The 27,468-nt window shown below is 41.2% G+C and overlaps 1 protein-coding gene across 8 annotated transcripts in view; it reads left to right on the top strand.

Annotated features, from left to right (window-relative positions):
• Positions 1 to 27,468, top strand: part of DAB1 (DAB1, reelin adaptor protein) — a 705,788-nt gene that overhangs the window by 540,579 nt on the left and 137,741 nt on the right. For all 8 annotated transcript variants that reach the window (XM_027852803.1, XM_027852805.1, XM_027852810.1 and 5 more), the window contains exons 3-4: positions 14,765 to 14,904; positions 17,967 to 18,065. In XM_027852803.1, the coding sequence (XP_027708604.1) occupies positions 14,765 to 14,904; positions 17,967 to 18,065 (239 nt within the window). The remainder of the gene's footprint in view (positions 1 to 14,764; positions 14,905 to 17,966; positions 18,066 to 27,468) is intronic.

The following is a 27,468-nucleotide window of genomic DNA, read 5'->3' as shown; positions in this document are numbered from 1 at the left end:
AAAATAGTTAATACAGATGACACTTAGAAACGAGTTGTGTGTTGTCAGATATCTGGTTGTTACACATTTATCAGCACACCTCTGGCAACAATAAACAGAATTTAAATTTACATTGTGCTTTAACGATTATAAAGTACATTCTCTGAGGTAGACAATAAATGTAAATGCCATTCCTGTAAGGTAAGATAATAAGTGTCCAATCCCTGATTTTACATGGGGAAAATTGACATTCTAAAGGCTTAAATGACTTATCCATGGTCTCACAGCTAGGAAAACCTTGTTACATTCTAGCATGAGCTGGCACATGACTGTTTCTGGGTTCAAATCTGGCCTCAGACACTTCCTAGCTGTGAGACCCTAGGCAAGTCACTTCACCCTGTTTGCCTCAGTTTCCTTGTCTGTAAAATGATCCAAAGAAGGAAATGGCAAACCACTCCAATATCTTTTCCAAGAAAAGCCCAGTGGGGTCAGGAAGAGTCAGACACAACTGAAAAACAAACAAAAAAACCCAACAAAACAATTCCCTCACTTTATAGATTGGGAAATTGAGGCCCACAGAAGCAATCAAGTTCTTTAAGTTCATACAACCAGTCAGTGACAGAAGCAGAATTTGAACTCAGGACTTGTAGTCCCAAACCTAATGCTTTTTCCATTGTCCCTTTTGTTTTCAAATCTTGGGTCTTTTTCCTTCGCATTTTTGATTCAGAAGCCAGTGCCATTTCCCACATGCCATCTCAGTTTCCCTTAGATGTCTTCTTCTTTTCCATCAGTCTTCAAGATCTACCTTATTGAACTCAGTCCAGTGATTCAGATCCCTGGTTGCTGTCTTATACTGAGTGGATTAATTAGAGTAAGCTGGGGGAGAGACAATGGCTGGGAAGTATCCACTGTAAAATACCAGGGCTGGAAAATGAGAGGGAGAATCATCCTGGGAAGGAGTTTGGTGCGAGAGCTCCTTCCTCAGAGATTCCATCACACCTTCTGCTTCCCTTACGCAATTGTAATTTTTTTTTCTGTTTTGTGCCCCACAGTTGTGTCATGAATTTATCTGCTAGATAAAAAGTTCCTTGAGGACAAGGGCTAACTGGTTTTCCATCATGATTATGTTATTTGGTGTCTCGGTGTGTTTCACACTGAGTGGTTACTTAGTAAATGTCACAAGGAGATAACCAGAGGAGGGAGGGGATTGCTTCAGAAGACAGGACTGAGTCAAGAAGAGGCTGGTCATATTGAGGAACAAGAAGGAATCATATCAGATGAATTTAAGTGAGTGGTTAGAACCATCAGAGAGTTCGAGCCATACAAAAAGGCAGCAGCTCTTGCTGGCAGATCTGAGAAGGGCATCCATCTCTTTCCCACCTTGAGGCTGCTCACAGATAATAAATAAAATAGGAAGACAAGCAGCTCTGGGTTTGTGTTTCTAAATCGGACTTGCTGTTCTAGATGCAAATTATATTGGAAGGGAGAGGAAGAAATCCAGGTGGGACCCTTTGGTAAGGCTGTGGTGCATCTTTGGAGAGTTAGGTTACCTTTCCCTCAGTCTGAATGGATGTCTCTTTATAGGTCTCCAGAGTGGTGTGTATTTCAAAGGGAAAGACGTGGACTAGACATTACTGTGGAGTGCCTGAGGTCTTAGAGGCAGAGTTTACCACCGGTCTGGACAACAATGTCTGTTGTAATGTCAATAACAGCCCCATCCTTGACAATCCCTTCTGAACCCTCCTTATTCCTTTTGGAGGGCTAATGCTAGAGCAGGAGTTTTATATTGTTTTTGTATAATGGTCTCATTTGACTGTATGGTGAAGCCTTTGGGCTCCACTTCAGAATCGTGTTTTAAATGCATAAAATGAACTATATAGGATTGTGAAATAAGCTAGTTACATGAAAATACAGTTATCAAGTTATTTTTTTTTAAAAATAGAAGTGCATAGACCCTGGGTTAGGACTCCCTGTCATAAAGGTGTTCAGGTCTTGTCTGTTTAGCAATGGGCTCATTCCAAGAGCTGGCTGAACCCTAATGGCACAGGATGGTATTAACATGGGATTTAAAAATAGGTTCTAACAGCTTGTCATGTGAGGAGCCCCTTTGCTTTAGAAGGTACCATAAGTCTGTGATAGTGGAAGACTTATTACAGTAAAATAACGACTTGTGTGAAAAATAGGAATAATAGTAAGAATAACTGATTTTCTATCACATTTTAAAGGTTTCACAAGGCTCTGTATGGGAGTGAATTTGAGTTTCCTAACAACCTGATGTGGCAAGTATTATGGGTATTATTATCCCTCATTTTACAGATGACCAAAGTGAGTCTCAGAGAGGTTAAGTGATTTGCTCAGTCATAGAGCTGGAGTCATCAGTGGGATTTTGGAAGCCAGGCTTTCCTGACGGTAAGCCTAGACTCTTAAACACTATATAATAACCCTCGAGTATTCCCACATCCAAACAGGCTGAAGCCCTTGGATACCATTGGCAAGGAAGAGGGAGGGGGTCCACTGTCTCCTCCCTCTGAGCAGTCACCGCTGCAGTTTGTGATGTGTTTATAAAAATCATGAGCTCTCTTTGGTGTGAAATATCTTACTAAGCTATTAACAGTCTTAATGCAGGCTCAGTATTAGAGGTCACTTATGACTTCAGTGCAGTCAGACTTCTCCACACCTTGAGGCCATAAAAATGTTAATTGTCTTCATGATTTAGGCTATTTACTGCACTGCAGGCTTTTGACAGAAATTCCATAGAGAACCAAGAAGATAAAACATTCTACATTCGTACTGGTTCTGTCTGTTTTAATGTACCATTATAGACAAAGATATTGAGGGGCAGGGGCCCTTGCCTCTGCCGGGACATAGGGTCAAACTTAGATGTGTTGTGTTATTGACAAATCCATAATACAAATGGAGATAAGGACCAGACCTGTTATTGTTATGCTTATTATTGTTATTGGTAAAGGGAATTCCCAGATGAGGAAAGTCCCTCCACCAATGAAGGTTAGCATCTTCTCTACAGCAAATCATTTAAAAAGTTGGCAGTATATGTCAGAAGTAGACCTTGCACCCAGGCCTTCTTGTCTGCAAGGCCAGCTTTGTGACTAATAAGTAACACGGCCTGCCCTGTGTAATACCATTATACCAGTCAGTCAGTCAATAAACACTTATTAAATGCATCCATTGTGTCAGGCACCATGCCAGTTACTGGGATACAGAGAAAGACAAAACACAATCCCCTTCCTCAAGGAGCTCACAATTTAATGAGAGAGACAACATGCAAACAACTATGTACGAAGAAGGTAGGCCCATAATATATTATCTATTTTCCAGAGATGGGAAGAATCACTTTGTACGTTGAGGGACACTTCCATTTCTATAAGGAAGCTAGCCATCTCCCAGGTGAGTGGGATAAATGACGGGAATGGTCTAGAGGTCAATTTTATTAGGATGCAGAAAAGCCATCAGGTCTCTGATATTGACAACATCCTGTTAAGGTGTTGATTCTTCTAAGCCTTGGGAAGGTGGGCTAACACCCAGGGCATCTTGTAGTCAAACAGTTAGGGCAAGGGTGTTTAGGGAACACCACTGGCTGCTTGTCTAAGTTTCTCTGGATCCTTCCAATTCATTTCAACACACTGTCATCGTGTGTTGGAGAATACTTGGTTTGGAGCCAAGGGAGTTGTGTTCAGATTCCTTCTTTTCTTTTCTGACCTTGAGCAAATCACTTAATGCCTCTGAGCCTCAGTTTCCTCATCCATTCCAAATGATGGGTTTGGACTAAATTGCCTCTAAGGGCCCTTCCATTCCTACACCTGTAAGTCAGTCTGCATCTGCTGCTGTTTTGCCTGATTTCGGTTCCTCAGAATGAGATGCCCCTCCCAGGTTTATTAAACTCATCATCTCCAACCTCGCCACCATGCTGCTAACTCAGGCTTTGACTGACCCCACCTCCCTCAGTCTCCTCTCTCCTCTGATTGGAGGACTGGAGGATAGAGCACCAGACTCCCCTCAGTGGATTCCCCTCCTGTGGTCTTCTGTCTCTCCCCCTTTAGATTGTAAACTCCTTGAAAGCAAGGATTTTCTTTCTTTTTATTAAGAAAATCCCCAGGGCTTGGTACAGTGCCTGTTGTACCTACATAGTAGGTACTTAATAAATGTTTATTGGTTTGGTTCCTATGAATACTACAATCCAATTCAATTCACTTTAACAAGCATTTATTAAGTGACTACTGTGTGCTGAGAACTCTGGGCTATAAAGACAAGACCAAAATATCCTTTGTTCTCAAGGACCTTACATTCTACTGAAGAAAAATAACACATACACAACTAAGACCATATGAAATAAATATGAGTAAGTAAGAAGGGACAGCTAGGTGCCACAGTGGTTAGAGCACCGGGCTTAGAATCAGGAAGATTCATCCTCATGAGCTCAAATCTGGCCTCAGACACTTAGGAACTGTGTGACCCTGGGCAAGTCAATGAACCCTTTTTCCCTCAGTTTCCTCATCTGTAAAATGAGCTGGAGAAAGAAATAGCAAACCAGCCCAGTACCTCTGCCAAGAAAACCCCAAATGGGATCACAAAGAGTCAGACAGTTCTGAAACAACAGCAGGTAAAAAGTAGCATTCATTGTGGGGGGATGGGGGTGGGGGAGGGACTCTTGAGATGAGTTCTGAAAGGAACTAGGAATGCCAAGAGGAAGAAGCAGTAAATGAGAGTGGCCAAGACATGGAGAGAGGAGATAGAATGTTGTGCGCAGGGAACAACAAATGAGTGGATTAAGCTAGAGTGTGGAATGGTGGAGGGAGTAATGTGTAATTAGTTAGGAATGACAGTTTGGTTCCAGTTTGTGGAGAGCTTTCTTTCACTGCCTAATAAATGAGTTTGGATTTGATACTGGAGGAAACTGGGAGCCACTGAAGCTTCACGAGGAAATGAGGGACACCATCAATGGGAACATTAGTTTCATAACTATGAGGAAGATGGACTAGAGAGGAATTTGGCTGCTTCCACGGATGCCGGTTAGGACACTTATGCGATAGTCCAAGTGAGAAGGGATCAGAGGATGATCTAAAGTCTGCTGTGAGTAGAGACAAGGGGATGGAAGGGAGCGAGGGAGTTCCTTGAAGATTTAGACCTCCTTGGATTATCAATACCCATGGTCCGAGAGCCCCGTAGTCCACTTTGTAAATACTGGCTCCCATCCATGTAGATATTCCCTCCAGGCAGAATGGCCCACTGCCCATGCATACCCATCCATGCCCCCAAATAAGTTCCCTGCAGGTCTACTCAGTTTGCTGGGAGCCTTCCTTAAGCTTTCCAAACACTTCAAGGACACCATTGGAACTCTCATTTCTCAATTTTGATCTGATTTGTGGTTCTCAATTTATTAAACTCAATGACCTGCTCAGAAATTCCACGTAAAAAAACAAATTCAGAGAGACAAAAAATTAACAAAGGTCAAAGTCTTTTCTTCTCTGGTATAACCAGCTCCATTTCTTTTGATTAATCTGGGTTTTATATTATTTTAGGTCCCTTCACTGTCCCAGTCACTGCCTCCGTGGATGTACTCCACACGGGCAGTGTTCTTTCCAGAGTGTGCCAACCAAAAGTGAGATTAATTGGCCAGATATAGTCTCAGGTCTGCAGAAACAGCACGATTGTCTACTTGGATTTAGATGAGCTTATGTGAATTTGCATTTTACCACCCGAATTTATGATGCCAACTTTAAGTGTGTATTTTACGATCACTGAAGACAGTGAATTTGGAGGAAAAACAGCATCCTGTAATATCCATGCAGATTAGCTGGGGCCCAAAGGCCCCAGGATATGGGTAAAATAAGTCCGACCTGAAAGAAATGTGGGCAAGTGTTACTTTGGTTATAAATCAAAATGAATGTGTCTATTGCACAGGACTAAATTGCAGTTGAATTAGAAAGTGCAGCCGTGTGCGTGTGTGTTGTGTGTGTGCGTGTGTGTGTTTGTGTATAGACCTGGCCCCCTTTCATATGACCTAATGAAAGTTTCACCTAGGTTCAATACACATTTTCAGTCAGCATCCATTTAAAATTACAGTCCATGAGCCCCCATTTGATACTTCCTTTTCCCTCCCTGTTGCCAATAAACTCAAAGCAAACCTTTGATTAAACAGAAAAGTAGGGTAAATAACAGAGACAACCCCTCTCTCTACACATCCCAATCTACAGAGAGGCACTCCTGTCTACAGATTCCTACACCGCCAATGAGAGTGGTAACACCAATTGCCAGGGCAGCGTATGTGCCTAGGGTTGCATTCCAGCCACAAAACCTCTATGTAACTCCAAATCTGCTACTTTCTGCTTCCCTGCAGAGGTAATTATGTTTTGTTGTGTTTTGTTTTCTTAGCTACTTTATTCACTGTGCTGATATTATCAGATGGGTCTGCTTTCTGCAGTGAGCTACCATTTGTTACTTCTCTACTGAGCAACTAATGCTGTTGCTACTAGACTTCCCCTTTCCAGGAAGGAGTATTTGGAGCTCTTTTATAAACTAGTTCATAGTTGCAGAGCTATATACATGCTCCTTTGTGAGACATATCCATGGCTGCACCTAGCCAGCAGAGCAGAAAGTCCTTTAAAGTCAGCTCTGTCTTTTTGGCAATTTTCTTCCCCTTCAGTGAAAAATCTTCCAGGCCTGCCTGATTATTTGGGAATGGGTATGTAAATTTCATTAAACTCTCATAATGCCCCTGGCACTTTGCATTAGTGTCATGAGAACTTCACCTAGCAACACTGGAAGAGGCAGGAACAAACTGGTGACCTCAGTCCTAGTTCATTGCAGTCCTAGAATTATTCTGAAGTTATTGCTTTTCCTAAATGTGGCAGAACTGTAATGGATGTAAAAAGTCTAATAGAGATAAAAAGTTAAACATTCACTTCCAAGGCAAGAATCACAGAGTGCTAGAATTTGAGGGTAACTGAGGAATCATTTCTAGTCCAGCTGCTTAGCCAAATGATCTCCTAAGTCCCTTCTAGCTGAGGTTACAGAATGGCAAAACTAGAAAGGACCATCTAGTCTAACACCTTCATTTTGTAGATGAGTTAAAAAACAAAGGCAGTGACTTGCTTAAGGTCACACAGGTAGTAAGTAGCAAAACTGAGGCTTGGATTGGAATCTTCAGGTTCTCTGCTCTTTCCAGTAGCCATATAGCCTCCATTCAGCATCACCATGGGTTATCATAATAATGGGGAGCTTATTTTATTTTCAATGTGTGTGCCTTTTAAAAGTTGTTTTATGTTTTTTCATACTACAGTCATCTCCCATTAAACACTCTCCTCTGTATGGTAACAAAATTACACAAAAAGTATAGTCAAGCTATATGGCAACTATGACTAACTATGTATACTGCATTCTGTATCCATAGCCTCCACCTTTATACTGAGGATGCAAACATGTCTCCTTATTATTCCTCCAATATCAAGATTGGTCATTACAATTCACTAGAATTTGTCTTTCGTTTTAGTCTTGCCATGGTTTACATGAATGGAGTAAGTCTATATGTTGTATGCTGTTCTCTCGGTTCAACTTTCTTCCTGCTGCATCACTTTATGCGAATCTTTCCTCCTATAGCTCCATGAATTTCATAAGGTTCAGGAATATTTCATTGCATTGTTCATATATCATACTTTATAGAGCCATTTTCCAAACTCTGGGCAGCCACCTTTGTTCAAGGATGTTGGGGGGTTTTCTGTCTCTATTAAGAGTCATTTTAACATCATCATGTTTATTAAAGATTAAGACAAGTCATTTCCAGAATTATTTCTTCAATCAATGTCCAATGGCATGCCCTGTTTTCATTTATGTCAAGCATTTGAACAAAGGCCCAATAAAAAGGTGGAAAGAATGTTTGATGCCATGTCAAAAATTAATTTATTGTGCCCTTAACTGTAAGTCACAGGAAAACCAAATCAATTTGCATTTACCTCTATTTACATTGAACATGAATTTCAATGTAGTCACATCTTTATGTACACAACTCGGCTGTGACCTGCTTTAAACCTCTCTCTAGACCCTGCCCCCTCCCCCACCTTACTGTTCTCTCCCTCTTCAAAAGCGCCTCAGTTACTTGAGCTGATCTTTCCCTTGGGGTCAACACATCCTACCTGACTGGCGTTAGCCACATCTCTGCCAGGTCTTATAGGCTCCTGGAGGACAGTGGATGTTGAGGATGATGATGACAATGATGACTCCCATTGCTCCATTTTATGATCTAGCATTATTATTGAATGCATTTTATTAACTGTATTATTATTACCATTATCATCATCATATTTTATTAATCATTATTATTTAACATTCTATTTTATTTACATCATCATCATCATCATCATCATCATCATTATTATTATTATTATTCCTAATGGCCAGCAGAATGCCATGTGCATACTAGGTTCTTAATAAATCTTCATGGCATCTCTGTTTTGTTGGATTAGGTTGAATGAATCACACCTTCTGAGTTACTGCCCCTGTACCCTCTTCATTCTCTGCTCCTTCATTCATCTCTGGATTTCCACACACCCTTCCCTTTCATAGAGTGAGAGTCAGCATTGCGGTCATCCTTCATGTTTTGCTTCTTTCACATGGTAATTCTTCATCTAAGTCTTTCCAAATGTCTTTATATCCCTCATTCATCACTTTTAATGGCATCCTTGTATTGTATTACATTGCTGTACCACAATTTATTCAGTCATCCACCAACAGGTGGACATTAAGGCTGTTTCCCATTCTTCGCAATTGCAAATAATCATGGAGTAGTGGCTAAAGAGCTGACCTCTGAGCCAGAAAAACTCCAATTCAGAGTCCCACCTCTGACCCTCAGTGTCTGTGTAACCCAGGGCAAATTGCTTAACTTTGCCACATTCCGAGGCCAGAGCTGTTAATCTCTAGCCCGCAAAACTCCTTGGGCAGGAATCAGATTAAAATGCAATTGGGAAATATTTAGTGAAATAAATTTTTAAAATAATGTTAGTTTGAGGTTTTCCAAGTCAATATGAGGTCTATATGGACAGACCACTGTAGAAACTTGTCAAAACCTGTGGACTCAAGGGCAGCTAGGTGGCACAGTGGATAGAGTTTTGGCCCTGGAGTCAGGAGGACCTGAGTTCAAATCTGACCTCCAACACTTGACACTTGCTAGCTGTGTGACCCTGGGCAACACTTAGCCAAAAAAAAACAAAAAAAACAAAAAAAACTATGGACTCTTCAGGAGAATGCTTTTAAATGTATGAAATTAAATACATAAGATTACAAAGGAAAGCAATTACAGTGAAATGCAGTTTTTTGTGTTCATGTATATGTGTGTGTATACATAGCATGTATGTGAAAACAAGTGATTTAAGAACCTTGTCTTACAATATATTCAAAACAAGTCAACAATAAGCATTTATTAGACTCCTACTATGTACCAGGCACTGTGCTGATTGCTGGTGGTACAAAGAGAAGCAAAACAATTGAAAAAAACATGAATCCCTGCTCTCAAAGAGCTCTCACTCACAACTACGTACATACAAGATGCAGGTCAAACTCAAGATAATCTCAGAGGGAATTCCTAAAAGTGGGATAATAGTACCCAAGAATATGATTTGTTTTATGACTTGTGTATTGCCAGATAGCTTGGCCTCCAAAAATGTATTCATTGGTGATTCAACCAGGAATGTTTCTGTATCTCTTTCTCCTCAGCCCCAGCAGCATTGACCTTTGTCACTATTATTTCTATTTGCCAATTTGGTGTGTGTGAAGAGAATCTCAAAATCTTCTCTTTCTCTCTCTCTCCCTCTTTCTGTCTCTCTCTCTCCCTGTCTCTCTTCTGTGTCTCTGTCTTTGTCTTTCTCTGTCTCTTTCTCTCTCTTCTTAGCTATGAGTTTGGAACTGGGAGTCTATGGGTCAAATGCCAGTTTTGGCCCTGACTTACTTCTGTATGATTGTGGTCATCAATCCCCACCCCTATTCCCACCCCACCCCATGGCCTCTGTGGCATCCTCCATGATCTCCTGGGTTCCTTCTTGCTCGCACGTTCCACAAGCCTTACTCTCGTGGCTAATGACATCACCCAAACCTTCTAATAGAATTATAGCCCTAGTGGTTCAGCTGCCTTTTATTTATCCTTTTACTAATATCACTGAGACCTTGCTCCAGATCTGCTTATGAAAAATGACCCTTTTAATGGTGGAAAGTTTAATGAGAACCAGGATCATCTTCTGCATAAGTGCCCTTCATACGAATTAGCTGTGCCCTGGGTCCTAGTCTAAATTGGACACCCCACTTTCATCCAGATGGCCTAATATTTTTCTATTAATCCACGCCCTATGATTGACCCGTCTCTAGCTTGGGCTGGCCAGCGGCCCTTAGGATCCCTGGAGAGGCAGGTGTTGTATAGGCCTATGTTTAAATGCTTTCTGTTTAGGAAGCCTGGATTTATGTATGTTGCATAGGAGCTGGAAGTTGTTTACCCAATTTCCAGGCTTTCTGAGACATAAATTGTGCACCAGAAAGTGCTTTTAATGCTATGAATTCGTTGAGGTTCAGCGGAGCTGATCTGAGGCTTGAACACGTTCAATATGCATGTATGTGCAAGGTGGGAAGCGGGGGATGGGAAGGAAATTCAGACGGAGGGGTGTCTTTTTTTGAAACTCACGGCAGTGAAAGGCGTATTATTGGTAAACAGAGCATGCTGGTATATTGAAGATGTGGGGCTGAGAGCTGTCAGGGGGGATGAGTAGAGCTGGGTTTTTATTGGTAGAAGAAAATGCTGACTAAGTTATCTTTCTCTTCAGCCCCCTTTGGAGAGAGGGTTGGGAGATGGAGCCATTGACACCATTGTGCCTGCTTGCTCCGGCAGATGCTGTTTACAGGACCCTGGCATGTCAAATGGACCTCCCTTAGCTTTTAGCTATAGGTACCAACATCTGCCTCTGCCTTTCCCTGAGGCTTAATTTTAACATTAGTTACAGTTTCTGACTCATCAGCCATGTGCCGTGCATCTCTCATGAAATATTATTTAACAAGCGTAAATGGTCTAGCCACTGCTTAATCCCAGCAGGGTATGGAGCGCTAGAGGAGGCAACCCAGAGGTTGGGATCCGCCAACTCTACCCTCCAACACCCCTGCCTGCACTGGCTCGGTGACTGTGGCCAATCTGCTGGCCCATCTGCAAAATGATGTAAGGTTTTGTTTACCTGCCTAAAGGCAGGCGGGGAGCTAGACCAAATGCAATTCAATTCAATTCAATTCAACAAGCACTTATCAATCATAATAATATTTATCAATAACACTAACAGTGACTAGCATTTAGACCGCATTTTAAGATTTCCAAAAGTGCTTTCCCTACCGGCATCTCATTTAATTCTCACAGCAAGCCTGGAAGGCAGGTGCTATTATTATTCACGTTTTACAGCTAAGGAAACTGAGATTATGGGAGGTTAAGTTACTTGACCAGGGTCACCCAGCTGGTGAGCATTTGAGGCGGGATTTTTGCTCTCAAGTCCAGCCTCCTACCCCTGCATGCTAAAAGCCAGGCACTGCAGGCGTGTGTACACGTAAGTGTAACCCCAGGTCTGTCCCTCCACCAAACTAGCCCATAATGGGTAGAATACAGCATTATGGGAGTAAATGAAAAGGAAATACAAAGTAATCCGCAACCATTTTAAGATCCCTGGGAGGGGCAGGCCAACCCTCATGTAGTAGGGGACATGTGAGCTTGAGATTACCAGGTGATCCTCAAAGAAAGTCTTCTGTTCTGTGATCTGTGATTCTGTGATCTTGCCTGGGGGCAAGAAGGAAAGCAGCTTAAGGGGAAAGAGAATCCTAAAAAAGAAAAGAATTCCATCATCGTTGACTTTGTATCTGCATACCCCTATTAATGTCGGCAAAGCGATATCATATGTGCTGTCTCATTTGATCCTCACCATGTCCCCACGGGGAGGCTACATTTGTCAGTGAAGTCAGTGGAAATGTCCCTGAGTTTTGGCGAAGCCTTTGTATTTCCAGTGCATGACCCCCCGGAGGCTCGCAATCAATGCTTGTGGAATGTGGCTTTGCAGTCAGAGTACTTGGGCTTTGCCACTGCGAGTTGGGTTACCTTGGGTAAGTCCTTTCCAACTTGCTGAATCTACTTTTGCATCTGTAAAAATAAAACAGCTTTTTGTACGTAGTTGTTTGCTTTCTGTCTCCTCCATCAGATTGATTGTAAGTTTTGTAAGTTTCATTTCTTCATCCCCACGGGGTTTATCACAGTGCCTGGCACATGGAAGGTGCTTATTATGTGTTTATTGACTCTCTCTAAGGACCCTTCCAATTCTAAATCCTCCTATTCCTGTGAGGAGAAATGGCTTGTGGAAGGCCATACCCAGGTTTGGAATAAAGATCCTTGTTCCAGCGTCTTGTTCTCTGTTATTCTCTGGAGAGTTAGGGGTAGGGGAGTGGGAGGAGATGCATTTTAGATAGCAGTGGTGGACTTGGAAGATGGAATAAGTCAATTCACTTGTCTTCACTTCAGTTTTCTCATCTTTAAAATGAGAAGATTGGGCTTGGTGTCTCAAAGAGGTTAAGTAACTTGCTCAAGATCATGCAGATAGTAGATGATTGAGGCAGGATTTGAACCTGTCCCCTGACTCCAAGTCTACTGTTCCTCCACAATACCACCCTGCCTTCTATCCAACCTAAACGTTTTGCTTTTATAATGAGGAAACACAAGCCCAGAGAGGGTTAGTGATTTCCTCAGAGTCACACAGGTCCTAAATGGCCATCAGGATTTGAAGTCAGGTCCTTTAACTCTCTTCTGTTTGTTTTATTACATTCTTTCCCAAGTTCGGGTACAAGGACATTTAACCATGTGTTTACTGATGATTTTGGCATCAGAGGACCTAAGCTTTTCTTAAAGAAGGATCAATATCATTTACTTTACATATTGATATTTTTTCCTTGAATTATAAACAATCAATGTGCCTGCCTGCTTCAGAAGGCAAAGTATCATTATTTAATGACCACAGAGCATCAGATGCTTACAGAGGCCTTATGATGAAGTAGCTTCTATCTGTACTCAAAGGAATTAGTGATGTTCATTCATTCATCAAGCATAAAGTGAACAACTACTATATGCCAGGTGCTGTACAAGAGATGGAAATGCAAAATATGGTGTGGGAAGTATAGCAACATAACTGGAGTCAGGAGCAACTGGGTTTAAGTCCTCCCTCTGACCCGTGCTGACTGTGCAACTCTGAGCAAGCTCAAGGAGTTGGAGACCTCCATCTGTAATGTGAGCAGTGTGGACTGAGCAGGCTCCATGGACTTTTCTAGCTCTAAACTTGCATTCATAGGAGCCTATCACATGTGCTCAAGAAAGGAAATGGAAAAAGGAAAGATGGGCAAGACTTGAGTAGCCAAGGCCTCCTTCTTGAAGCAGCCTGGCAAGCCCATGGAGCTCAGTTATGAGCTTCTGGGGCAAATAAAACTCCACTGAAGGAAGGACGGGAGGGAGGGAGGGAGAGAAAGAAGGAAGGAGGAAGGAAAGAGGGAGGGAAGCAAAGAAAGAAGGAGGAAGGGAGGGAGGGAGGGAAGGTATATTACAAAGTGTACTCTAAACAACAAACCTGTAATACAGATAATGCAATCATTATTATTATTATTGTTGTTGTTGTTATTGTTATTATGGTTATTATAATTACCTCCATTTTACAGAGGAAGAAACTGTGGACCCAGACAGGTTAGGTTACTTACCCAGGTTCACACAGTTAGTAAGTACAGAAGCAGGATTCAAACCTGGGTATCCTAGTTCCAACACCTCTGCTCTTTCTCTGTCCCACAACAACCTATTGTATTGGATAGCATGTTATACTTGGTGTTAAGAAATTCTGACCCTCGTTGTGTGACCCTGGGCGACTTACTTTACTCTGAGTCTCAATTTCCTTATCTATTAAATGGGGGCACTGATACCTAGTACTTCACAGGGGTAGAATGAAGCTCAGATGAGATGATGTAGGTAAAGCGATTAGAAAAAATGTAAAAGAGGCATATTGGAGTCAGGTATTATTGCAGAATTTGGTCTATAATGAGTCTAAAAGTCAGAATAAAGGAGAGTATTTTGTAGGAGCATAGATCCAGATCTGGAAGGCACTTCAGAGGCCATGTAATATAATCCCTTCATTTTATAAAAAAAAAGAAATAAAGAAAGAGAGAGAGAGAAAGAAAGAAAAAGAAAGAAGGAAAGAAACAAAGAAAGAAATTTAGTCCAAGAGAGATTTGTTGACTTGCTTAACATCACATATCATTTCATAGACCTGGAACTGGAAGGTACCTCAGATCCTCCATCTTATCCACCCCTTCATTTAACAAATAAGGAAACTGAGGCCCCAAGAAGTAAGTGACTTGCCTAGGGTCTCTCATAAGGTCCCAAATCAAGAGCCAGAAAAAAATTTCAGAGTTTCCATCTATAGATGAAAAAACAATTATTTATAGATTTATTATTTATAGATGAAAAAAACTGAGACTCATTGAATGACTTGGTCAAAGACAGACAGAGAATAAGTTGCCCAACCAGCACTGGGACCCAAGCACCAGAAGACTTTCATGCTTACACATTTATCCTTATAAACTTTTTCCCACTAGTAACTAAGTGAAGTCAACATCTCTTGAATGGATCATAAGTCGAGCCCAAGGGTGGGTTTGTCCCTAGCTTCTCCTAAGTTGCCTCCCAACCCTGTTCCCTGCCTGAATATCTAAATGCCATTTTGTTCTTTCTCCCCAGGTCAGGATCGCAGCGAAGCCACTTTGATAAAGAGGTTCAAGGGTGAAGGCGTCCGATACAAGGCCAAGTTGATCGGCATTGATGAAGTTTCTGCCGCACGGGGAGACAAGTTATGTCAAGATTCTATGATGAAGCTCAAGGTACGTAGAACCAGATGGGGTACGTGCTTCTACCAACAGGGAATGGGAAGAGATGGAATTGTTTTTAATGATGCCAGTCATTTCTGACCGTAAGAATACAAATAACTTACATTCATATGAACTTTTTAATGTAACTCATGGCTTTAGGGAAATTGACACAGTGGAGAGCTGTGAATTTCAAGTCACAGGACCTGAGTTCTAATCCTGGCTCTCCTTCTTTCTTCCAGGTCACATAACCATTTGAAGCCTCAGTTTCCTCTTTTGTACAGATAAGTCTCTAGTACAGTAGTATGAATACTTAATCTTGAGAAGAGAGCGGTCACAATTCAATATAAACTGTATGTTTCCATTGGACTGGAACCAATGACCACATTTTACAAAATTATAGCTTTGAATAGTACAAATGTGAATGCATGTGACCACTTCATGAGATTTATTATTGGCACAAATTAGGATGGGATGATACTAAATGGTCCCTAAAGTCCCATACAGCTCCAAATCTGTGTGCCTAATATGGATAATGTAAATATGCCATCGGGTTAGATAAGGAAACTGAGGCAAACTAGCCTTCAATGCTGTATGGACCCTTTCACTACCATATGGGCTGTGGTAAAATCAGGTCAGAAAGGAATGGTTGTTACTAATGGAGAAAGAGGGAAGGAGGAAACAATCAGGCTTTATAGCAGAGGAGACATCATTTGAATTGAACATTAAAGTTTGAACAGGAAGGTGGCCAGTGAAGAGGGAGAAGAATGTTATTCCAGGTATAAGTAACAGCATGAGGTTAGGAAATTCCAGGGCTTTCAGCATATGAAAGGTGGCCTGAGCATGGATGGAGTGGAAAGAAGTAATAGGAGATGAGGCTGTTAAGGCATCTATGTAATGATTGGGTTGACTTCAGTCAGGGGGCTGGGAACTTTGGATATCTATATTTCCATATACTTGGTTTCCTTTATTTTATTATATGAACTTAAAAAAAAACTTTATTCCAAGGGGTCCCTAGGTTTCCCACAGGGCCAAAGACTTTACTCCCCTAAAAACAGAACCTTTGAACTAGATGATACCTAAGGTTCTTTCTAACTCCAACATTCTATGTTCTAAAATCCCTGCTGCTCTGACATCCTTTGTCTCTTCCAGCTCGATCATTGTATGTTTTAAGATATTTCTCACCTCTGACTTTGTAAATTCTAAATCCTCTCCCAGCTCTGACATTTCCTGTTGTAAGACCCTTCACAACCCTGACATGCTCTGTCCTAAGGGCCCTCCCAACTAGGAAATTCTCTGTTCTAAGGCCCCTTCTAACTTCGACATTCTGTGTTCTAAAGCCCTTCCTAGTTCTGACGCTTTCTGTTCTAAGGCCCCTCCCAGCTCTATCATTCCTTGATTCTAGTATCCGTGCCACATAGCACTGGTCTTTTTCTGAAGCATTATTATGTAGCAAATCAGTGCAAACTCCTTACATTCCAGCAATGAGAAATAGTCATTTCATGCTCACCAGAATCCTAGAAGGTAAAAGCCAAAGCTGCTTAACTTGGGCTTTAAAAACAGAAAAAAAAATCCATCTGATGATGCTAATGATGATGGCATTGTGACATGAGACTCATAACTCTTTACTCAGTGATTTTGACCTTCATTTACATTCCATCAGCACTTAAGACAGCTCAGCCCTTCTGGGCTAGATTAACAGACAAATGCTCATTATTCTTTTGTTTCAGGTGGAGATGGCCTATCTCCCCCAACAGCTTTTTTAATCTATTCCAGAGAAGGGTTCATAGTGCCTTCTTCTTTGCATGTCTAGAGTGCTCAATATACCTTTGTCAACACAAAAGAACCATTCAATAAATGCTCTCTCAATGACTCAATTAATGGATGAATGAATGAATGAGTAAATTGCTCACTATCCCGCAAAGGCTATGAGAGCTTCTCTTGGGTCTCAGCTGGGCCTCCTACTCTCTACCTGTTGGGATTCTACCCATCTTCGAGGCCAAGTTGCTAGCTGATTCAAGAAGCCCTCCTTCTCCCAGACTCCTCTCTGCCCCTTCCCACCTAGAAGTGATCTGTCCCTTCTATGATTTTACTCATTACAGCACCATTTTTCAGACTTCTCTTACTCTGTTCTGTTTTCCATACTGACATGACCAAGTTCCATCTCTCCTAATAGACTCTGAGTGTTATGGAATGAGAGACTTTGTCTGCTTTTCTCTTTGTAGTTCCCCATATTCTAATACATTTCCTTAGCTTAGCAGATCCTTTAGTAAATCATGGAATATCAGAATTGAACAGGACCCCCAAGATCATTTAATCCTAACCCTTCATTTGACAAATAGGGCAACTGAGACTTAGAGAAATGAATTGCCTATTCGAAGTCAGATCATGAGTTAATGGCAGGGCCAAGACTAGAAGTTAACTCTCCTGTTTCCTACCTCAGTATGCCTTTTGGAGACACCATGATGTTTTCTCAATGAAAAAATAAATGAGTGAACAAATGAATGAATGAATCAGTGAATAAATGAGTTATAATAATAGTTGCTGACATTTATATAGCATCTTAAGCTATTCGAACCATTTTATATATATAATGTCTTATTTGATGGAAAAAACAGGAAGAATGGAAGAATGAATGAATAAATTCTGGAGGAATTAGCCAACACGTGCGATCTGTTGTCAGAGGTTAGTAGAATCCTAGATCTCAAACAAGAAGGGAATTTAGTGTTTATCTAGTCCATCTATCTCATTTTACAATAGGGGAAACTGAGACCAAGAAAGGTTGAGTGATTTTCTCAAGGTCACAAACTTAGGATATTGTAGAGCCAGGATTTAAAACACAGTCTTCTCATTCCCTGTCCAGCTGTGTTTCCATCAGACTAAGCCGTCAACCTTTTAGAATTTGGAAAATAGGACCATGAGAGAATAAAAGGGCCAACGAGACTGGTACTGAAGTAAAGGATTGTTGTCTGTGGGTTGATGGTATCTGACCTACCTTAGGGGGCCCCTGTGCAGCAAAGCTACCAGGGAAGAGCTGCGAAAATGCTGAACTCAAACCCTGTCCTTTCTCTCCACAGGGAGTTGTCGCTGGAGCCCGTTCCAAAGGAGAACACAAACAGAAAATCTTTTTAACCATCTCCTTTGGAGGAATCAAAATCTTTGATGAAAAGACAGGAGTAAGTAAAAGAATGATATGACAGAACGGGATTGAATTTATTGACAGATGTGCCCTTAAAAGGTTTCTCTCACTTCTCAGAGATCTCCAATCCACATAAACACACATAAGGCAGCTGACAAACTTGATCAGTGGGGCTCGTCCATCACAGAGAGCCTCTTTGCTGAGTGGGTTGGGAGGCAATTGCACACTATAGGGGTACTCTGGGTTGTGCTAAAAATGCCATGGGATCCCTGTCCTCTAACGGGAGATTGATAGAGTTAGATGAGCCGAGGGTAGTTCCACTATTTATAGGAAATTTCCATCCCTATTTGCCATATTAACCATGGATACTCAGCAAGGCCTTTTGCTTCAGTTTCAATGAATTCTGACACCCTGGTTTAACCTCCAGCACCTTGAAGTTGGTGTAATTTCAGCAAGGGAATTGGGCTCTTAATCTTTAAAACCCCCAAATTCATCACTCTGTGACCAGGAAAGATATAGTGGATGTGTTCTTTGGGCCTGCCAAAGATGGGGTGAGGGATATTTCTGGGTTTGCCAATTTCAAAGTGGCTTTTCATGCTCAGACTCATCCATTGTTTTTGACTCAGTGGCTCCTAGAATCACAAATTTGGAGCTGGAAGGAACTTCGGCAACTATTTAGTACAAGCCACTCATTTTTATAGATGAGGCAACTAAGGCACATAGGAATTAAAATGATATGCCCAAGGTCACAGAATATGGTAAGTGGCAAAGCCAGCATTTGAACCCAGTTCCCTGGCCCCACATCCTGTGACCAAATAAGGGTTTGTCCAAGGAAGACAGAGAAGTCAAGATGAAATTCTCAGAGTTTTTTTGTAGGTAGTTTTGTTTTTTGTTTTTGTTTTGTTTTGTTTTGTATAAAGAAGCAACGGCAACAGAAACTGTTCTCTCTTGGTCTCTTGGAAGAGAGGGCAGTGGGAAGGTAGGGGCATCTGGAGGCTTGGGAGGGTAAAAACGGCAATGCACAAGATCTGGGCTATACAGTTTACCTGCTATACAATGAGGTCCAAGGACCCCTTGGTTATATTTCTATGTAAAAAAAAATCCATTTGTAATTATCAGCAAGCCAAATTTCCTAGATCTTTGAAGGTGGGAAATATGTCTAGGGTGGGGACTGAAGTCGCATTTTCGGTTGAGGCTTTTTTTTTTTCCCCAGAGATACCTTTGGCATCTGGAAGGAGATCTGCCTTACCCCAGCCTTTATTCATCCCCACAGTTGGAGGAGGGTTTGTTGTTGTTCCCCATCCCCCAATAAAAAAAAAAAGAAAAAAAGAAACATTAGCAGACCAGAGTTCTCCCTAGAATCTCAAAACAAAAAGCTGTCAGAGATATTGATCCCAATTAAAGAGATTGGTTACAGCAATTTACACTCTGTCTCAAATTTCAAAGGGCCTTTGATCCCAATCCTTATACGATTAACTTTCTTTTTTTGAATTGCTAACATGGGGTGGAAATGCCTCTCGATTGAGGGCTATTCATATTATCGGATGTCTAGTTATCATTAATATCAAAGGGATTAAAACGGCCGTTAGAATTCTGCCCCACTCCAGAAGAGCTTCCCAGTCATGCATGGATGCATCCACACCTGTCTAAAGCACTCTGAACAACGTTCTGATTGGCTTTCTGCTTCTCTGTGCACATGGCTTATCTCTCCCTACTGGACTGTGGAAGTTCCTTAAGAGAAGGGACTTGTAAAAATTGACCTTGAATTACCTCTCTGATGGCCCTCTCAGCACCTACCACAAATTTCAGAGGCTACATAACCTCAGGGCAGAATGTCATTTTGGATAGAAAGCCAGTTTTGGAATCAAGGTGGCCTGGGTTGAAGCCTAGCCTCGGGTATCAGTTGGTTGTGTAATCCCTAGCAGGTCACTTAACTCCCCAGGACCCTGGGCAACTTTAATAATTTAAGTGGCATACTTATCAACATTGGTAGAGGAAGGTTACTCATTGAGAGATTCTTATGCCAACAAAACAACAGATCTAGACACCTCACCCCAAAAAATCTTATTGGTGTCTCTAGTCCCTTAATTCCTGTTGATCAAAATCCATCGACATGTTCTCATACCTTCCCGTAATTGTCCTTAAATGACCCATTCGCTTCTCTGAAGACTTTCCACTGTACCTTGTAATGTATCATGGATCCTCATGCCGGGCCCATTATGATGAATGAGTGAATGAATACATATGTACTTGGTATCAAGTCCCCATTGCCATCCTGATTGCCCACCTCTGGGTGCATTAGTATTTGTACCTCGATGAGCCCATGGTCTTGGGACTTAATTAATGAGTGTACTCACTACAGTGTGTCATCATCTAGTCACAGGATTGTAGATTCATTGATACTGTGGAGAACATTGAGATGATGGCAGAAAGAATAGTGAAGGGCCTTGAGGGATGAATAAATGTTTGATTAACTGGGGATGTTTAATCTGAAGAAAAGAAGACATTGGGAGAAGAAAGCTTTCATTTATTGAAGTACTTGAAAACTGTCACATAGAGAAAGGATTCTTCTTCTGACTGATTACAGTGGGTCGATTTAGGAGCAATGGGTGGAAGGTGCTCAAAGACGAAGAAAGAGCTTCCTAACAATGAGAGCCATCCTAGAGAGGAATGGGCCACCATGGGAGGTGGTGGCTTCCTACTCACCACCAGCAGAGGTCCTCTAGAAAAGATGACCATTCGTGAGCCATATCACCAGGGGTGGGGTGTGGAGATTATTGTCCATGACTGGGTTGAACCCATGGCGCCTGAGGTCCCTTCCAAATATGGGCATCTTCGATTCTAGGAATTTGAATGAGGCAGTTATAGGATCACTATAATAGAGGCAGCACGGGATCATGGATGATCTTGGAGTCAGGACACAGCTCTTAACTCTGTTGTTTTCTAGTGCCTAGCACAGTGGGAGCTTAATAACCACTTGGTTAATTAGCATGCCAGTAAATGACTTACCCAATCTGAGCCTCCATCTCAGAAGATGGGAGTGGTCCACATGACCTCTGAGGTTGCTTCAGCCTCTCAATTCCTGGGAACCTAAGAAGGCTGGAGGGTTTTCTGTTTTGTTTTGTTTTGTTTTGTTTTGGCATTGCCCCTTATTTGCATGAAATTTCCATATCGTGTGGTATTTGCTGTCCACTGACAGTGCTTACTTAGACTCAGCAGCCACCAGAGATTCATTTTAATATAAAAGAGACAAAACATTCAAGAGGAAAAATAATTTAGGTGCCTCTGTGTTTAGTGTCTCGTTGGATGATATTGGATTTTAATTTATCACAATAAAAAATCAATTTGCAGCTCAAAACCCACACATTTTTAAAAATTGGCCCTGTCAGGGACCTGACACCAGAGAGATAATTTAGAGGATCAGTTTCATAATTCACTGTTAGAGAAAAAGGTGGGTTTGGATTACTGTTGAACCTCAGTGGGCCTGAGTGCCTGAGAGCTGAGATACTAATCTCAACAACGTCGGTGATAAGCTGGAACATTCCATAGGGCACCCAGCAGTGGGATGGGCCTGGAAACTTTGTTATATGAAATACCAGTCAAGAAGATGGAGACAGCTGGCCAGGAGAAAAGGCTCCATGGTCAGGAAGGCAGCAGTTGGCAGAGAAGGGGATACAGTGATCCCTGTCTTCAAGTATTTAAAGGGCTTTACTTGGATGAAGGACAGAAGAAGGAGCTACAAATACACCCTGCAGAGACAGATTGTGATTTGAAGTGAGAGCAAACTTTCCCATCATGAGAGCCAACCTAAAGGGCAGTTGGGCTGTCTTGAAAGGTAATGAGCTCCCTAGTGCTGGAGGTCTTCAAGCAAAGATTGGCCAACCACCTGGCAAGAATGTTGCAGAAGGGGTTCCTGCTCAAGAATGAGATTGGCCCACATGTCATCAAGACCTTTTCCTGGTCTAATATTCTGTTTTGTTCCATGATCTCCATCAGTAGTCTTCACCCAATCAATCAAAAGGAACTGGAAGCTCATTACCACCTAAGTCAGGGGACCAAGGTTCAAATTCAGGTCTTCCAGGACAGCTCTATAGTAATAGGTTGTATTTATGTAGCCCTTTAGGGTACTGAGACCTCCTTCCTAACAAAATTCCTATGAGACAGTAGTCAAGTAGACAAGTATTTCTACTTCCATTTTACAAATGAAGAAAATGAGGATCAGAGTAGTTAAACCATTTTCTCATAGACATACAGCAAAAAATAAGAGAATTGGAGTAAAATATTGCTCATCAGCCTAGGGTTCATGGACTCCAAAAGTCCATGGATTGATTTAAAGAGGAAGAGCTCGGTGAACTTAGATAGGGAAAAAAAATATTTTTTCCCACTCCCATTTGAGGTTTTCTTGGCAAAGATACTAGAGTAGTTTGCCATTTCTTCCTCCAGCTCATTTTGCAGATGAGGAAACTGAGGCAAACAGGGTTAAGTAACCTGCTCAAGGTCACATAGCTAATAAGTGTCTGAGACCAGATTTGAACTCACAAAGAAGAGTCTTCCCAACCTCAGGCCTGGCTCTCTATCCACTAAGCCTCCTAGTACCAGCCTCCAAATGTAGCCTACCCAGGCTGAGGATGGAGCCTATGGATTTATTGCAAGTGCTACAGTGGCTGAGACCAGATGGGCTTAGATTAGCACCTCCTCACTCCCACCAGCCCTTCTTATCCACAGAGACAGACCTTTGTCTTGACCAATAAAACCATTGCCTTAGACATCATTGCTTTAAAGAGACTATTTCAATGTCTATCTAAATAGATATTGAAATAGTCTAAGTGTTAAGTAGACATAATAGTCTATGAAAATATCTGTTAACGAAATGCACATGACTGGGAGTACAGGAGAAAGTGATCATAGTTATATGGAAAAAAAATCCTCTAAGCTGGGGGACTCAGGGTCAGATTGCTGGATTGGCGAAGAAGAAGAAGAAGAAGAGGAAGAAGAAGAAGAAAGAAGAAGAGGAAGGAGAAGGAGAAGAAGAAGAGTAATAATAATAATAATTATTATTATTATTATTATATGATGATGATGAAGAAGAAGATCCATTTCTGTGATGCTGTAAGTTTACAAAGCACATTCTTTGCAAGGATGCTATGAAATAGGTAATATCAATCTACTCATTTTACAGATGAAGATGGATGTTATTTGCCCAGGGTCACACAACTAGTGTAAGTGATAGAATTCAAACCCTGCTTCTCAGGGCTGCTCCAACTCTAAGCAGTCTGGGAAACTCCTTTATGACATCACGGATGATTATCTTTGTCCTGCAGGGGATCCCATGTTGGGAGGGCTAGGTAACACACTGGATAACAGAATAGGGGAAAAGAATAAAGCTCTTTTATTTATTCCTATTTCAGTGGCAAAGGGAACTCCCAGGTGAGGAATCTCCTTTTACTGATGCAAGTTGGCCATTTTCTCTTAGAGAGCTGCCCAGTGCACTGAGAAGTTAAGAGACCATGTAGTAGTGTAGGTCTTGATACCAGGTCATCTTGTTTTTTTCGGACAGGGACAATCTTGTCTTTTGCATCTCCAGCACTTAGCACAATGCCTGACACACAGTAGGTGCTTAATCAATGCTTGTTGACTGAGTGTTGATTGACTGCCTTAGGAAAGGGGGTAACTATAGGGAGAGGGAGAATAACCAAATAATAGAGTAATAAACTTTGACAGAGTTTCCCTCAAACTCAGGAAGCCAGGGTACGTTATAAATCACCGTTGTCCATTTGGCTTTTTTCTGGCTTTATTTCAGTGGCTGATTGCTTTATCTGGAGCCTGGGGTTTATTGCCTTGCTATCAGAGCCATTTATTTTAGATTTTAATTTAAAACTCATTTTCATTGACTGTGTCTTGGTTACTTAATAAGAGATTCTATTTTTACAGATTCGTTTGTTAAAGGATCTGTTTGTATTGAAAAAGTAATACTGTAATTATACTGAGCACCAAGATAGCTCTTTGTGGTTTTCTCCCCAACTACTTTACATTGGCTAATTCACATGAGTGCTGCAGGAGCCAGCAGCGTTTTTCTCCTTGCATTAACAAAGGGGAAACTTTGAGCACAGAAAAGTTGAGAGTCTTAGTCAAGGTCAGGGCTTGACAAACCTGGATGGAATTGGAGGCTTCATGCCTGGAGATAGCTTTGAGAAAGAGATTTTCAGTGATAAGTCTATTGTTAAGCACTGGTCTTATGGGATGAGAGATATTGAATTTTAGAAAGGATAAGATCCTTAGAACATAGACTATTAGAACAAAGGACATAGAACAACCAAACTGACTTGAGACTAAAAAATGTCAGAACTGGAAGGAACCTTATAACATAAAATGTTAGATCTTGTAGAAACTTGGAGAATAGAAATGTCAGAGCTGGGAGGTACATTGGAACATACAATGTTAGAGCTGGGAGGGACCCAAGATGAGGCAATGTTGTCATAAGATACAATGTCAGATTGGAAGTACCCCCATCCTATGATGGGTAGTTCTTACACCAGTATTTGTGAACTTCCCCTTCAAAAAATGATAACTCTATTTCCATATAATTGATTTTTTTTGTAATCCATTGTACTTAATTTTATACATTGAAAAATATTATTCAGAGAAGGAGTCTATGGGTTTCACACTTGCGTGCGCACACGCACACACACACACACACACACACACACACACACACACACGCACATGGTAGAATGCCTGTCTTAGAACATTGAGTACCAGAGCTGGGAGAGGCCTTAGAACATTGGATGTGATAACTGGAAGCATGTTGAAATACAGAAAATTAGAGCTGGAAGGGGCCTTTAAGCATACAATGTCATAAGAAGTAAGGTCAGATTCAAAGATACCTTAGAGTCCAGTACATTGAACACTAGAGCTTAGAGGGAACTTCAAACAGAACATAGAATATTAGAGCTAGACGAAACTTGAGACACCACAATGTTTGAACATTGAATTCTAGTGCTAGAAGGCAAATTAGAACAGCAGCAGCAACATTTGTATGGTACCTTAAGATATGTGAAGTGCTTGACAAATATTACCTCTGTTTGACTTTCACAACAACCCTATCATTATCCCCATTTTACATATGAAGAAACTGAGGCAGTGAGAGGTTAAGTGACTTGGTCCAGCTCACAAAACTGGTAAGTGTCTTAAGCCGGATTTAAAATCTAGTCTTCCTGACTCCAGATCCAGCACTGGATCCATTGTACCACTTAGAATATAATGTTAGAATACAAAGTATAGAATGTTGGAGCTGAAGGCATATTAGAATATAGAATGTTAGAAATGAAAGGCATGTTAGAACAAAGAACGCTACGACATTTGAAATAAAATATCAAAAAAGGCAAAATCTTAGAGATGATCTTTTCCCTTTAGAAAAACAGAGGCGTCAGGAAGAAGAATTTATTTAGGGGCTAGGGAAGATGATGATTTCATCATATGACTTCGCTGTTTCTTTCTTTTATCCCTGCCTGCAAAATGGTTTCTGGGAGGCTAACCCAATTATACTCTTGGGAGATGGGACTGGATTTTTGTTGTTGTTGTATGTAAAATTGAATTTTAAGCAAAAGAGGTTCTCAAGGTACATGCTATTCCTCTTTCTGACCAGTACTTTTTTCCACTGAACCCCAAGATCAGTTGTCCCTGCCTAAAACCTTTGGCCATCACTGTGAGCTCTGCCAATCAACATTACCTTTGGGTCACAACATGGAAGGCCCCCAGCCTCATTAATTGTGCCTGGATGACACTGCCATGGGGTTCCATCTGTAACCTTCTTTCATGGTGGAGTGGCTTAACCTTCCAGTTAAGAAGACTGTTATGCAAATGTATCTAATGAGCATAAGAAGTCCCTGGTACTAAATTAAGCCATCAGTGCCTAATTTTGCTACATGTCATGTGTATATTTGTATGATCACATATATATATATGGTATTTTGCATAATATATTTATGTATTGCTTATTTATTTAATGTATTCTACATAATTATATAATATATAGTGTATATGTTTATGTGTGTGAGTTTATATACACATATATACCTAGATTGTCCTAAATTTGCATATGTAGACAAATAAGGCATTTATTATGAGTAGAAGTATGCTGACCTTGGAGACCAGAGGAATCCTGAGGGAAAAGGGTGCCTAACCATGATGAGAAGGGTCACTATAACCTTCTCAGAAAAGACTTGCTAAGATGCTAGGATGTGAGTTCGTTGAGAGTAGGGATTGTTTTTTTCTACATATTTATGGCTCCTGAGGGCCTGGCATATAGTCAACACTTAATGAATGTCTGTGAGTGATTGCTAGGGCCAAACAAACAAATGTAGGCCATGGTCTGGCCCTCACTCAGTCTCTCTTCTCAGTTCTGCCCTTTGACTTTGGATTGGGATCAACATTCAGGGCCTTTATGAATTTTTCATTGATTCCCTTGACCTGACCTGGTAGCCATCTTTAAAGTCTTTTTTCACAGATTAGTGATCTTACTCTCAGTCTTTGCTCAGACACTTTGGTGAAAGGTTGGATGCTTTAGGCCTAGACGCATGGATAGTGTGAAGAGCAGTTACACCTCCACACTAACGTACAGTAGATTTGTAGATTAGTACAAATTACTATAATTAGTATACATTAGTACATTTGTGCATTACATAATGCACAGAAGGATGGTAGAATTGGGGCTAAGTTCCAGGCTATTGCACTGATTGTGTGACTTCAAGAAAATCATTTTGCCACTCTGTACCTCAGTTTCCTCATCTATAAAATGAACAGATTGGATTAGATGGCTTCTGAGGTCCGTTCTAAATTTGTGATACAGATGCATTTGAAATTGTACTTGAAATCGTATTGGAAAATGTGAACTCTAACACAGATGTTGGAAGAGCCTTTCCAAACCTAAGCTTCTTTGATTTTGAATTCCTTTTGTCTGAGGTAGGGGACCACAGCTTTTTGCCCATGACACCCTATCAGTGCCTTTGTTCATTATGGCTTCATTACAGTGGAGGAGGTAGGGTGTATCCTCATATTGATCATACTTATTTCTAAGAGTATTGAATGGAGTCAGAGAATCTGAGTTCAAATCTCACCTCTGTCCCTGGTCTCCGTTACCTTTCCTGTAAAATGAGAAGGTTGGTCTAGTTGGCTTATCTATGAATCTATAAAGTCAATTCAACTTAAAGAGCATGAGGGCAAGGGGATGGTCGTTTCCACAATGCTCCTAGGAACCTATGATCTCGTCCATTTGGATACCCCCCCCCAACATCACAGGCTACACAGCCCACTCGTGGCAGCCCACCCTGGGCAGCTGTCTTCAATGTCTTCCCATAAATTATCATAGGAGGTTTACCCACAATGCTGCAGACTATCATAACTTTCTCCTAATCTATGAAAATCTCCAGTGGGCCTGGCTC

This window comes from Vombatus ursinus, unplaced genomic scaffold, assembly GCF_900497805.2.
Source record: "Vombatus ursinus unplaced genomic scaffold, bare-nosed wombat genome assembly UNPS02009824.1, whole genome shotgun sequence".
Lineage (NCBI taxonomy): Eukaryota > Metazoa > Chordata > Mammalia > Diprotodontia > Vombatidae > Vombatus > Vombatus ursinus.
Note: the sequence above shows the minus strand (reverse complement) of the source record. Positions and strands in the feature narration are given on the sequence as shown.